Source organism: Panicum virgatum, chromosome 9K, assembly GCF_016808335.1.
Source record: "Panicum virgatum strain AP13 chromosome 9K, P.virgatum_v5, whole genome shotgun sequence".
In the NCBI taxonomy this organism is placed as follows: Eukaryota; Viridiplantae; Streptophyta; class Magnoliopsida; order Poales; family Poaceae; genus Panicum; species Panicum virgatum.
In genome coordinates, this window is record NC_053144.1 from 65,089,284 (window position 1) to 65,104,456 (window position 15,173).

Consider the following 15,173-nt stretch of genomic DNA (forward strand, 5'->3'; position numbering starts at 1 on the left):
TAGATGCATAGCAAAATATATGAATCTAGAAATGTCAAAACAACCTACATTTTGAAACGGATGGAGTAGAAGACAACCTTGATTACATATCATAAAAATCTCTGAACCCATCTTAATTGGTGAGGATTTTTTTTAAAAAAAATCAGTCCTAAATTTCCGACTAGAATTTGAACCTAGGTTTGCTGGGTGCTACTCGAGTACTCTAACCTTTCACATTTGAGGATTATTTGTATCCACAAAAGTATCAGTATAGCATTTTGTTCCAAACACACCAGTAGCTACTAACTGATTCGTTTAGGGGTACAAATCGGTGACCCCTGCGTGCACCTCCAACCCTAGTAAGATTTGGGCTAGAATTTGAACCTAGTAAGATTGGAGGTGCACCTAAAGATCACTCATTTGCACTCGTACATTAGTTTGAAAAAGCATCACGCCAATCTTACTATTACTAATTGGAGGCTCATTTCAAGCCTCCACGTGAAGTCACCTAGGATTCTAAGTGGACATTCCAAAAAATAGGGAAATTCTCACAAAAATAAAAATATCCGGCCATCAATCTGACAACTCTAATTATAATAGTGATTGGATCTATTATCTTTTCTAATAAATTATCCATCTCTGCCACTATAAAAATATATTAAAATAAATCCCTAAACATATATCTAAATTACCCAACTCTGTCATCATAAAAAATTAAAGTAACCCCCTAATCTTCGTACAAATTACCCACTATACCATTATAAAAATAATACAAATAACACCCTAATTTTGCATATAAATTATTTAATTATGTTATTAGCTCCACGCACGGTTTTGAAGCCGAGCCTTTCCAGCAATGGAGATATTAAAAAATAAAAGTAACTTTAAATCTAAATATCAAAGTGCATTAATATAAAATTGTAAATTATTATTTCTATCATTATTAATATATTATTTATATTCTAAAAATACTACCCACGTGTTATGAGATAAAATATCAATCCAAAAGCAAATAGTTCAATTAAATATATATCAAACACACATGGCGCGGTTGATATATTGGCTAGTAATAAAAATGTAACGCGGCACTGCACATACATAGCACGCTTCCTTCCTCGCGCCGTCGCGCGCATGCGGCGCCTGTCGAGCATAAACGGAGCGCAGAAACGAAGCGGACACGTCTCGGGATTGGCACACCGAACAAGAATCTGGCCATGTTTGGTTAAAACCACGAAAACTTTTGCACAAAAAGACGAATGCATGCATGAAGTATTAAACGAAGTTTATTTGCAAAATCTTTTTAGAAATGGGTGTAATTTTTCGAGACGAATCTAATGAGCCAAGTTTCATCATGATTGGCTACAGTGATGCTACAGTAACCGCGCTCAATCATCCTCTAATCGTACGGTCAAAAGCCTCATTAGCTAGAGCAACTGCTACAGTACCGCAGTTGTGGAGGTAATTTTGTAATTAGACTTTATTTAATACCACTAATTAGTGGTCAAAGCTTCATTTCTCTCTCATCAAAACTTTTCTACACTCTAACCAAACATGGCCTCTGCTCCACAAGTCCATGCCATTGCCAATGTCATCTGACTGGCTCGTGTCTCCACCCTCAGGTCAGGTCAGGTATAGATAGCGGCCGGCTATTCGCTGCCACGCCCCCCAGCAGGCAGGCAGGCAGGCAGACGCTGCCGAGCTCGACGTGGCCACGAGACCGAACCGGCAACTGATGGGATGAGAAGATAGCGTCCGCTAGCAACTCCGATCCCTTTCCGGCGGATTCGACGGGTGAGCCTGCACTCCACGCACGCCCCTCACAGTCACAGCAGCAGCTGGCTGGCTGGCTGGTTGGCTTATCCGCAGGCAGCAGGTTCACGGCCAGGCACGGCCAGGAAGGAGCAGGAGATCTCGACGGCGGGACCCAACACCAAGAGGCCGCCGGGGGTTTTTGCTGTTGTTGCCTTGCGGCTACAGGGGCCAGGGGGGATCCGACCCGGAGAGGGGCCCGGCCGGCCGGGGGGGCGACGCACCCTGACGCGAACTCGTACGTGGCGCCGCCGCCGCCGCCGCCCCCTGCACGGCGGCTGCACGTCGCCGATTGGACGGCCTGTTTTATATATATACGCGTGGTACGAGTGGCCCGGACACAATCGCGCAGCGCAATCCCCAGCCAGCTGCCTGCTGCTCTCGTGGCAGCAGGGACGCTTTGGAAATTCGTCTCCTCTTTGTTTATTCTGCATAGTCTCTGCGCTCATCAGAGCACGGCATTCTTTGCTTCTTTCGTTTTCGTAGAATGATCGTGAGTTGGAAGGAACGTGTTGTGAGGGGCGGCGGCCCGGCGCTTGTGAATCTAGACACGCGATGAATTTGGACGCGGAACCGGAAGCTTTGGGCACGCAAAAAATGCCTGACCCGGCCGGCGACGAGCAGGGGCTCTGACCGGCTCACGACCAGCAGTAATGAAGAGTTTCAATTTTTCAACTACAAAGACGATTGACCGCGCTTGTTGATTGTGATCCCGACACCTGAAAACGACTGATGACCGTTATGTATTCGTTTGTGCTCTACACACCCCCGGCCGTGTTGTTCGATGCACTCCACGGCCACAAATCAAGTGTTGTTTTTCGTTCTTTTTTTGAAAATTAGTTTGTCTCCTTATTAATGGCTGGTCGTAGTAGAATTGAATGTGGCCTAGCTCGTTCTATATTGTTCTTGTTCCAAAGGGGAATAATTTCCCTCCCTTTTTGGAAATTAATCTATATATAGGTCAACGATTAGTAGGGCAAAACCATTTTTCCATTCATAGATATTATTACAATTATATTAATCCCAGATTTTGGTAGATCGAATGGTGCAGTGCTCTATCTCCCCTCTCCCCCCCTCCCTATATATGGATGCTTTCCAGTTTTCTCAAGATTTTTTTTTTGCAAAACGGAGACAAGAGTATAATGGCCATTTTCTCTCTTAGGTAATTATATATAGGCACACTTCCTCTAAATAACACCTAATTTGATTAAAAAACTTACAGCTAGAAACTGAACTTGAAACCAAAATGTTCTCCCACTTTTGACCTGCGTATTTAGTGCCCGTTTTGGCTCGACCTCCCATTTTGATGCAACAAAAAAAAACCGAAGTTGACCTTGGGTTGTAGCAGTGGTTTGAACCAATGCCAACATTTGGTGCAACCTAGCCCCATGCATGCTACTATTGTGGGTGTTTTTCTCACCCGTTCTCAAAGCGAAATCTTAGGGTAAAAATATAGTTTGTAATCAACTCACAATGGACGGTGATCATATGCTTTTTTGTAGAAGTTATTAGATGGACGTCCAATACACTCAAATCAATTATCTGGATCATGTAATGACTGTTCGTCATCTTTTCCATATATCCATTTTGAATCAGCGCCCAATATACTTCCTCTAAAATAACACATAATTTAATTAGAAAAAACTTATTATTAAAAATTGAAGATGTTGTCCCGCTTTTGACCCAAGTATTCAGGGTCCGTTTTTTGGACGGACGCCTGCTTTGACGCAACAAGAAACTGAAGTTGACCATAGGTGTAGCCGTGGTTTCAGCAAAAGCCAAATTTTGGTGAGTCTAGCCCCATATATACGGCGGTAAAAAAGGAGTGCCAAAAAGTTGAAGAGCCCATAACTTGAAATGGCTCACTCTACCATGATCTAGGTGAAGCACCAAAGCCCCAATTCAGTCCTTTTCCCCAAGGATGCATTAATCAGCCATGGTTTCCTGCTAGTTTAATTACAATTCAGCCCAAGTTTATTTATTAGAAACTAACTTTAATTATAACTGCACTTAGTCCAAATTGACACCTAAGTTTAATTAGAAAAAACTTACTACATACTAGAAATTTGAAGATGCTTTCCTGCTTTTGATCCAAGTATTCAAGGTCAGTTTTGGACCACCGCACGGACAAATCGGTGATGTAGCCATGGTTTGGATTGAAGCCAAGATTTGACGCGTCTAGCACTAGTTGAACGCTTTACGTAAACATTAACCAGGTGTTGGTCAGGTGAAAAACCAAGAATCCCATTGTTTAAGAGCTGCTCGTGTATAAGCCACTTTTTGTCAAACCTCCTTCCCCCCCTCGTGGGACCACCACACTTTTTTTTCGTTAGGAGCTCATTGATCCCCAAGAAGAAAAATAAAAAAGGAGAATTGTACGACGTGTGGCATAGCTGCCTGGTCGTGGTTGGGGTGCAACGTGCTCGCCACTAATGTCAGCTTGCTTCCTGACAGGGCCTCCTAAGCATTGGCTGAACCGGGCTTTTGTTAGACTAACCCCCACTTGTAAAAGGTTCCTAAAACTGGCCTTGATTGGTTGGGACGAACCATTTGCGTCCTGCATGCCTCTGCTTAATTTGTTAATCTCTGGACCATCCATACGTCTTGCGGGGCCAGTATTGCATTCGAGGATATATATATATATATATATATATATATATATATATATATATATATATATATATATATATATATATATATATATATATATATATATATATATATATATATATATATATATATATATATATATATATATAAGCACATGATCCAACGACGCGACGTCATCATGCTTATATACTAGTCAGCTCGTGCTCTGCACACACTGGTGGTCTTGCGAAACAATGACTCTAATTGGATGAAGGTATTTATTTTAAAAAAATTTGGACGAAATATCTTAAAGTAAATTCTAGAGGCAACAAAGTAACTAAAACTCAAAAGAAACAAATAGCATGCACTTCCATCGCTCATGATTAGCATCCGATGATGCGAAATGGAGTCCCAATCTCCATAATTTGCATGATGCTGCCTCGAGTCCCTAAGCCGCAACCGCGGCGATTCATTCATGCACCTAAACTCTAAACATGAAAAATATCTGGAGTTTTTTTTTGAAGAAATTTGTGTCATTTAAGAGAGGAGAGCAAGTCCAAAGTCATACAGGTTCGTATCTGGAGTTTTTCAAAAAACATATATCTGAGTTAAAAATAGTTAGAAAGCAACTGCACTTGCTGCAAGTTCGTAGCGGCAGCTCACACTCCCACCATCATTAATCAACTCCCCCGAGGTCCAAAGGGCCCGCGGCCACCCTCGCCACCTCACCGGCCGACACGCGTCCACCTAACGGTAGACCTAACGGGAGGAATCTGCCCGTGGCGGCGCTGTCGCCGTCCCCGCGGATTCCGCACCGGGTGCCGCCCTTACCCGCCGCCGTGGCACCCGCGCGGTGACTCTTCCCGTGGGTCCCCAGCCGGCGTGGGTAGCGGATTCCGGTGAGCGTAGCGCGGGGGCGACGCGCGCCGTGGGTCCCGGACGGGCGGGCCCGCGGAATCCGACGGTGGGCGCCGCACGGTTCGTGTCCTGTGGTGGTGCCGTGTCGCTTTCGGTTTGGTTTGGAGGGACTAGCCTGGTGTAACAACTAACGAGGGCTCGGTGATGGGGTCTAATCACCAATTTGCCATTGGTCTCAGGCAACGAAAACTCAGAGCAGAACCGCCCGTCTTCAGAGATTCAGAGCACTGCACGCAAATGCTCGTGCTAACAGCGAACTGCACCAAATTTCAGCTTCCAGATGTACGTGTCAAGGTACTTGCGACAATAATGACACCTTAAAAGCAAGGTCGAGCGAACTGCATCGAACTTCAGCTTTCAGATTAGTCTTCGAGGCATTTGCTGCTGTCATCACTGAAAGAAAGAAGCAGGCAGGGGATGAGATGTTCTTCAGTCGAGCGACCTGTTTGACTACTGAGGAGTACTGAGAGGCGTTATCAGTCACCAACCGCTGACCATATGGGCACAGGGCACACCACTGCTCCGAGCTCACTTCTGCATCTACACGCGCCCGTGCTTATCACCGATCAACAGGAGACAGATACTTGCTGCCAGATGCCAACCGAGCACACACATCAAGCCAATTGGGAGGCTTTGCCGTATTTTACGCAATCCCAGTGACCACAACAGCCAAATGCATGCCCAGGGTTGGATGCTCAGAATAACCAAGCAGATACGAGATTAAGATGGAGTGGTCACTAAACCATACGATTAGTAGAGTATTACCACTAGTAGTCAATAATGTATCTTTGCACCAACAGGCGATCGATCAGCTGTCCATTTCCAGCATCTCGCCAGTCGCCACGCTACCTGTACTGAATACTCGCCACCCTTTTCTCACCGGGCTCCAATTCCATAGCTGCCTTTCGCCAACTCAGAGCTCGTGTACTAGGGTTGGTTCCACCAATCCTCCTTGTTGCCAAGTGCCCAACTGCCAGCAGCTAGCAACCGGCCCAGCAGGCAGCTGAGGCCCCGTTTGGTTACCTATGTTAATGAATAGTGATTCGTGTTAATCTCTATGTATGAGCAACTAAATGAAGTTTATTTGCAAAACCTTTTTACGGATGGAGGTAAATTTTCACGACGAATCTAATTACGGTAATTAATCAATGATTGACTACAGTGATACTACAGTAACCGTCCTCTAATCACGTGATCAAATGCCTCTTTAAATTCTTCAGGATTCCTAGCGCAGGGTTGTGGAGTTAGTTTTGTAAACTGTCTTTATTTAATTTCTTTAATTAATAATCAAAATTGCTACAGTCCTAGGGTAGCACAAACCAAACAGAACCTGATTCATGCCTCCATGGATAATTCAGAGAAGCCTCAGTCCCAACAGGCGCCAGGTAGAAGCTGCCACAGGCTCCACCATACGTGAAACACGAAGTGATCAGGCCGGCAGGCCAGAGAATCTAATCTCGTCGCTCTTCTCGAGCCTGACTATAGCTAGTACTCCTAAAACTCTACTAAAATATAAACGCAGTGATTTGCATTGGTCAGGCTTGCTAATCAACTCCTGGTAGAATTGTAGTATTACTCTTGCTTGCTTCTTAATTAGTTAAGTACTACCAGTAACTGTACTATATTCGCCAGTTTAACAACTCCAAGTCTCCAACTCTAGTCGACACCTTTACGCCAAGTTGCCAAGGAAATCCTCTTTAGCTAGCTTTCATCCTTCTCCCCACACGGCCACACCTTTTCGCGAGGTAAAAAGTCGGCCGGAATGGCATAATCCGGCCATCGCCGAAAGGACGGCGGCAAAATTAGCCATAGATTTCGAGGCGCATATTCGCAAACTTGCAGTTTTTTTTCTTTTTTTTTCTAATAAATTGTTTCCGGGAGTGCGGGGCGCTCTCGGCTCGGTGTCGGCCGCTCGTTACCTTTGGCGTCGGCGATGGCGACACTGCCGGCGCCGCCCGTGCAGTGCCATCATGTAACATCGTCCGATCGCCGGCGGCGAAGCGCTCGCCGGGTCCGCGTCGCCGCCGCCAGGCAGCTTTTGACCAGCCGTGATTTTAGTTAAGTTAATTATAGCCGATCGGAGGGGGGTAGGTTTACTTGGACCTGCAACCGGTGACAGGAACGTTGATGACGATTGGTCCCGTTGTTGGACTCGGAAATTTCTGCCACCAATGAGGCCGCTAACTAACCAGCTGCAGTGAAAAAATAAATGTACAGTAGACATGCGGCGATTCATTACGCTGACACCCTCCGTTTGTGCCGGATCTCTCAAAGGGTAAAATGGAAAGGAAAAAAAACATGTAACGTGACAGGGTAGTCAAGTATCGCTATTCCTTATCGCGGGGAGGTGTCGCTAACGTGCGGGCTAGCAATTTCATAATACAGGGTTTTCTTGCAGGCTATGATTGGCGTCCTCGTGTAAAATTCAAAGGCGAGAGGGGAATCTTTGGTGTGACGTCGCCGGGCGGAGATTCCGTAGCCTCGCGGTATTCAGAATCTCCTATCAATTGCTCCAACCCTAAAGTACAACGGAGCTGCACTTAGCGTGACGACAAGATGCAATTTGCCAAACAAAGACGGCACTGCCAACCTCCTCAAACCTCAATGAAAAGGACCGATGCGATTACAATTTTTTTGAAATAAAAAAAATGCAATTACAACTTTACAATGGTGTAAACGAAGTACTCACTCGTCCTCAGGAAAAAGAAATCGCAAGTACATAAATGGGCCTTTCGGCCCGGGAAACAAGCTACTGAGCTAGTAACGAAAGCCCGCCCATGCATCGAGCGTTAGCGAGCTGAGCCATTTTGAGGCCCATTCGGCCCAGGAAATCTGCACCACACCGTCCACGACTCACGGTACTGTGACTCAGCACTTGTCACGCGAAAGCGACGATGCAGGACACGCTGATAAAACAACGCCAGGCGTGATTAAGGTCAAAGAAGCAAAGAATTCCTGATTCTACAGCCGGCCACCGACGTAAACAAGCTCCGTCATCCGGCACAAAGGGGCTACCCGTGTTCAACATTTGGGGCCTAAAGTAGAAAGAGGGAAGGCTATGACGGAAGAAACCAAGAAAAATCAGGATAAAGGTGTTGAATTGAACGCAAAGATTAGATAAGAACCTCTTTTAATTGCCTGTGGACTCTGAGCGCCTCAAGAACGCTTTCAACCCACCTGTCAAAAGCAATATGAGAAGTCATAAGTATGGACTAGGCAGTAATCAAGGCTGCATCATGTACGATGACAACATCAGTTCGCAATGTTCAACATCCCTGGCATGTACGTGGTAATTGGATAATGTTACTCAAAGGGCAACATGATGTGTGCATACCCTTCAAGTCCAGGGGTCGTTGGATAATATACACTCTTCAGACCCAATTTCTTCGCTGCAGTGCCAGTGGTCTCACCGATGCAAGCTATGGAGTTATTCCAACAATCGACTTTTGAAATCAGCTTTAACCAAGCTCTGCATCGCAATGATAACAAAAAAAAAGACTGAACAATTAAACACATAAAAACAAACTGTAGCAAAATGGAATTTAGGGATACTGGGGATTCAAGGAAAGTCAATCCAGGCAAAAATCATATTTCAAGTTTCTACTTTATGTATATTGGCTAACTAGCATGTCATCCTTTTATTATATTACACTGAGCTTCCCCAAAAAGTACTTGATGTTTAAATGTTAGTATCTCATGATCAATTCAACAACAGCTTTACTTTGCACAATTCACAAAGATGGTTCGTGATAAAGATTATCCAAATGTGCTAGTTATAGTTACTTCAGTGTGGAGGGAGAAGCTACTGCAACAACAGGAGCTGAAATAGCAAGCTTTAAAGTTAGTGGTTCGACATCTTCAACAGGTACCTGCATGCATACACAACACCTTCATAATATTAACAGAGATTCAAAATCCATGTACAAAAACTGTTAAAAAATGATATAAAAGTGATGCTAATTATGTTCTGGTTCTTACGATGCAAGTCTTTACTCTGGTGATGCATGCGACAGTACATAAGTAAATAACACTATCAAGTAAAGAAAGCTAAACATGCATATATCAAGTAAATAACTCTACTCTGGGATTAAGCATCTGCAGAGTGAATAGTTCAGCAAGAGTAGCATTGAGTTCAACAGCTAATAAAAATTTTAACCTACAAGAAATAAATAGACAATCAACAATACTTCAGCTTACATTGTTGTAAATGTTCATCTTAAGCACAAATGAAGTTGATATAGCAAATTCTCAACAGCAACAAAAAAGTTCATGCTAAAAATAGGTACCACAGACCACAAGAATAAGCTCTCAACAAGATGCAGAAAGACTTGTCTGTGCATATGGTGAGACAGGAGGTGAATGTTAGAAAAGGTAAGTGAAAAAAGTTCATCCCACACAAGTGCAAAAAAAATTACGGTTGTATATGTATTCAGTCTTGTCACATGAAATCCTCGGTCTGATAGCCCCTCTTCTGCATTACAAAAAAAAAAACTGTAAATGCAGATAATGTATACAGTTCCTGAATAAAACAAATAAATGATTAGATCAAATCATAGATCACATACGCCCAGTTAAAAGATCATAACCATAAAAGTTCAACTAGAGAACAGAAAATTGACTGGACCAGAATCAATATGCAACACCATGAAGAAACTGACACAGTAAATGTGAGAAACATGTGGCCTTAGTGAAAGAAGAAAATAGTAAGAAGATTCTCATTGTAAACAGCAAATTGACTCACGAATTTCACGACTAGCCTTTGCAGATGCAGGATACAACACTTTACATGTGCTCTCACTACCCCTGGGTAGCTCTGAGGCTAAGACTTCACCCATAGCTGATGAACAAGAAAAATTCATTAAAGCTGATAAATAATTCAGGATGAACAAAAGAGCATTAGTCTTAGCAAATATACAAGTAGAAAGGACATCATAGAAAGCACAAGACAAGATACCTTTCGAAGGTGAAAATGCAACCTCAAGAGATTGATCATCAGACTGTGATACTTCATCAAAAACCCTTGCAGTTCCTGCTCCAACAACCGCTACTCGCACCTTAGGACTTCCAGCAGCCCTGGCATTGAATTATTGTGTAGCTTGTGTAAAAAATGATAGCCTTCGATTATGTTTGATCTGGTAACGCTTCAGTTATTTGAAATTAAGTAATTAAGTCTGTAGAACAATGGAGAACAGATATACAATGTAGTCTGTTAGCCAATGAAATACTGACACAAAATTTGTAACGACAAGTTACAAGGAACGAAATTGAGGCATAATTACTACTTGAACAGCAACATTGAGCAATATGTTTGAAGCTTACTTCCATCCCCGAAGGAACACTGCAGCTGCCTCAGGAGAGGTTATAGTAATCCAGTCAAACTTGTCATCTGCAAACACAGAATACTATAGCGACTAAACCATAACTTTCCAATTACATTTTTTTAGAGCTAGTACGAAGAAGAGAATATCACAATATGAACTACTATAATATCTGAGGCTAAGAGGAAAGAATGAATATGTTAAGTGTTGTGTTTCCAAAGAGTGAAACTCTGAAAATGAAATTGAGCAGGTGGATAGTGTACGCAGTGGCAAAACAAAGACTAGCACTTACTACTTAAGACTTCTGGAAGCCTATCTGTATCAGGGCCATCAACATGCTTAATAAGAGGAAGTTCCAGACACTGTATATTGTGTTTTTCCTACATAACCCAATTAGAAAGTTGATGTAAATGCTAGGCAGCGATCAGCAGAATAACTAGAAAGAAAGATTTATTTCTAAAAATACGGAGATCAGCAGTAATTTAGAAGATATTAAACTTGTGTACTATGATTTTGCATGGTTATCCCACAAGCTTACTTCAGAAATCACTTTGAGAAAAACTCCCATGTATATTCTCTTCACTAAGGGCCATGGTTCAAGTCTCTGAAGAATCTTATTCTATTTTATTTTGCCCTGGCATCTTTGAAAGCTTGTGGGTGCCAAAAGGTTGAACTATGGCTGGTAAGCATCATAATTGGTGATTTTGCCAACTTCCCTACGGGCTACGGCAGCTTCATACCATTCGAAACCAAACTGATCATGGCAATGCAGTATTGACACCAGGCTCCACATTAAAAAATTGAAGGACCAAGGACTAGATGGAAGACACTTTCTAAAAAAGAGGCAAGGACTAGATAGATGGAACTGTAAAATTTGAAATTACAGAGAAGTGGAAATGCCCACTGAATCTGAATTCGTAATTGCAGTTTCAGAAGGACGGTGAAGTAGCCAGGTCCATTAGCATTACAAATTTGGCCTTGAGGTCCTCCGTATCACGCCCCAGGTTAACTCTCCCGTGAAGGAAATCAGCATGGCTCCCCAAACTAGAACAAAAGGTCGCATGCCTATGATGACTAGCGACTAGAAAGGTAATTAATCTGCAATACTTCAATTTTCCGTAGCCAGTCATATGTAGTCCACAGCACAGCATGGACATCCAAGATGTTCGCCCTGTCACCCCCTACGAACCTCTAACTACTGATTTTCAACACTAAAGCACAACGGGAGAAGTACCCACTAGGGGACTCACCAGCGCGGCGATGAGCTTGGCATTCTTTCCCAGCTCGCGTGTCACCACGACGTCAGGCGGGGGCGAGGAGCGCGCCAGGAATCTCTGGGTGGCGCCAGTTCGGAGCCTTCCTGCGGATCGGGTTTGGAAGGTTCCAGAAGGCGGGGAAGGGAAGGGGAACGCCAGCGAAGAAGAGAAGGCCATGGCCTGGCCGCCTGGAGCTTGTGGCCTGTGGGCTGTGGGTGGCGAGTGGAAATGGATGGAGATGAAGACGCTCTGAAATGGGCCCCACGCCTTGGATCTGGGCCTGCGGTTCTGCGGCCACAGCCCGCTGTTTGGGCTGAACATGGTGGGTGTCTATTTATGGGCCGTGAAACGTGTGCTTCTCTTCTTTTTATTTTTCTTTGATTTGAGAAACACACTCAGTTTTATTTCTCTTTGAGAACCACACTCAGTTTTGCTCCTCAAATTAACGTAGCAAATGGGTTTGCTAGTCAAACATCAACAATCCTTATTACCATTAATTTTTTTGAGATTATATCATACAATTCAGACACTCACAATTCACGCACACTCATTTCTATAAACACATGTTCGCAAATCCAGATGTCTCGCTGTTGACGAAAACGTCAAAGCACAACGCGTAATCATGCACAGCCACCAAGCTAGGCGGGATACTGGTTTTGCGGGCGACCGCTCCCAGCGGTCGATGTGTGCTGCCTGTGCACGTGACGTGGGGCCAGTGTGCAAACTCTTCCAACTCCACTTTTTTATCTTCTCTTTTTTCTAACTTTTACGTATGTGTTCTATTTTTTGTCTTTAATATTTTTTTGCTTCTTTAACTATTTTTATCCTGAAATGTTTTTGTCAAAATAGTTTTCTCCAAATTTTCTATCTCAGATTTTTTTTGCTAAACTTTTTTGGCTCCTAAATTTTTACTTGTACAAAAATTTTGCACGGCAATTTTTCTTTCAAAATTATTGACCTCAAAATATTCTAGTCTAAAAATTTACGAAATCTTTTTGTTTATAGTATTTTTCTCTTTTAATTTTTTCTCAAAGCTTTGTTTAGAATTGTTTGTATAAGTTTGGTTAATTATTGTTTTATTTATACAAGTTAGCCTAGTTTTTATAATATACAAATGTGTCATGGCAGTTTGTTTTACTGGAGCTGGCAACAAGACTTGTGACGTGACGCGAGGTCATTAGGACAAAGGAATCGACCGTACGAAGCCCAGATTACGGTCGACCGTAAATTAAATATGCCCCAAGCTAGGCCGTGCAGGCCGCCGTGCTGGAAGTATTTTCCATTTTACGGAGGAGGGAAGCAGCTCGATCCTGCACGACGTTCCACGCCTCGCTGACGTGCCGCTCCTCCGTGAGCGTGCTCCCGACGGCGCACCTGAGCATGTAGACGCCTCCCACCATGGCGGAGCTCATGTACGGCCCGGAGCCGGCCGCGTTCACCTCCTCGAGGAGCCTCCGGTTGAGCTCGTTGGCCGCCTCCAGCTTCCCCTCCGGCGGCAGGAGCCGGAAGCACACCAGCGCGAACCGCCTCGTCGCCGTCACCTCGAACCGCGCGTCGGCCTCCACCATGCTCTCGAACGACGCAGCCATGCGCACGTGGGCGCGGACGTGGCCGCGCAGGCCCTCGATGCCATAGCACCGGAGCACCAGCCACAGCTTGAGCGCCCGGAACCGGCGCGTCAGCGTCACGGACCAGTCCTTGTAGGCCACGACGTCGCCGCCGTGTTCCTCCGCCGCCGCGCCCCTGAGGATGTACTCCTGCTCCGTGCCGAGCGCCGCCACCAGCAGCGCCGGCGCCCTCACCCACAGCGCGCAGCAGTCGGTGTTGGCGAGGAGCCACTTGTGGGCGTTCACGCTGAACGAGTCCACGGCCTCGGCGCCGTCGATGAGGTGGCGGAACTCCGGGCAGACGAGCGCCGACCCGGCGTAGGCCGCGTCCACGTGGACCCACGCGCCGTGCGCTGCCGCGACGGCGCGGAGCTCGCCGACGGGGTCCACGGCGGCGGTCTGGGTGGTGCCCACCGTCGCGCGCAGAGGAAGAGCGGGACCAGCCCGGCGTCCGCGTCGGCCCGCATGGCGGCGCGCAGCGCGGCTGGCGAGAGCGCGAACATGTCGTCGCGGGACGTGGCGATCTCGCGGCAGTTGTCGCGGTGGATGCCGGCGATGTGCGCCGCCTTGCGGAAGGCGAAGTGGGTCTGGTCGGAGCAGTAGACGACGAGGTCGCCTATCCTCCTGCTGCCGCCAATGTCGGCGAGCTTGGAGTCCCGCGCGGCGACGAGGGCGCAGAGGATGGCCTCGCACGTGGTGCCGAGAAGCGTGCCGCCGCCGCCGCTGCAGAACAGCAGGGTCTCGGGCAGGTGGAGCGCCTTGCCGAGCCAATCGACGACGACCATCTCGAGCTCCGTGGCGGCCGGCGAGGCGGTCCACGTGAAGGGGACGACGTTGATGCCGGCCGTGAGGGCCTCGCCGAGGGCGGCGACGGTGCTGCTGGACGCCGGGAAGTGCGCCAGGTGGCGAGGGCTCTGCCAGTGCGTCAGGCCGGGCAGGATCAGGTCGCGGACGTCCCGCAGCGCCGCGCCGAACGCGTCCAACTCCGGCCGCGACGGCGCGTCCGCGGGGAGCTGGCGGCGCAGGAAGCCGGGGTGGACACTGGTGGGGTGCACGGGGTAGTCGCCCACGCGGGCGTAGTAATCGGCGATGAAGTCGATGACCTAGTGGCCCTGCCGCCGGAACTCGTCAGGGTCGAGGAACCTGGCGTTGGCGTTGTTCTGTGGCTGCGCGGTTCCCGTTTCCACAGGGAGGACGACGTCGTTCTGTGCGGCGCCAGCGCCATTGTTTTTTGTTATTATGATGAAAGCCAGCGCCATTGTTGATGTACGTAGTTGTGGCAAGGCACGTGTATCGCTATATACACGGGCCAGGGTGGTAAACTTGCAGCAATGCAGTACTGATGATCTGACACAGGATAGATGAACTACTAAGGTCTGATCAGCTGCAGCGGAAGTAATATAAAGACTGAGAATAATGTGCCGGGTGGTAAACATGTTTCATGAGAATGTGCCGGAAGTAAACTCATCTCTCGTCTCATGAAACTTTTTCCGTCTCTCTTCTTGTCATGTCAGCAATATGTAACCTATCTCTATTTGAATCTTGCTTATTCAAAAATGATAGACATAACTATAGGCAAACAAATATTATGAAAATACAAAAATTGGATCCGAATAACTGAAAAGTATCGTGCCAATAGATATGTTACATTTTTAGAAAAAAATTATACCGATTTTGATTTTTTAATTTAAAATGAA

The 15,173-nt window shown here is 45.9% G+C and overlaps 1 protein-coding gene and 1 pseudogene across 1 annotated transcript; both read right to left on the reverse strand.

Annotated features, from left to right (window-relative positions):
- Positions 1-7,889: 7,889 nt before the first annotated feature.
- Positions 7,890-12,096, reverse strand: LOC120647061 (uroporphyrinogen-III synthase, chloroplastic-like). The gene is made up of 10 exons (XM_039923671.1): positions 11,864-12,096; positions 10,906-10,993; positions 10,615-10,681; positions 10,250-10,368; positions 10,037-10,132; positions 9,711-9,766; positions 9,079-9,164; positions 8,630-8,764; positions 8,421-8,472; positions 7,890-8,330 (listed from the first exon to the last, which is right to left on the reverse strand). Exons 1-10 carry the CDS (start codon positions 12,044-12,046, stop codon positions 8,307-8,309), a joined length of 906 nt encoding a protein of 301 aa, XP_039779605.1. The 5' UTR covers positions 12,047-12,096; the 3' UTR covers positions 7,890-8,306.
- A 1,017-nt stretch (positions 12,097-13,113) lies between these two features.
- LOC120648244 lies at positions 13,114-14,735 on the reverse strand (annotated as a pseudogene).
- Between the last annotated feature and the right edge of the window lie 438 nt (positions 14,736-15,173).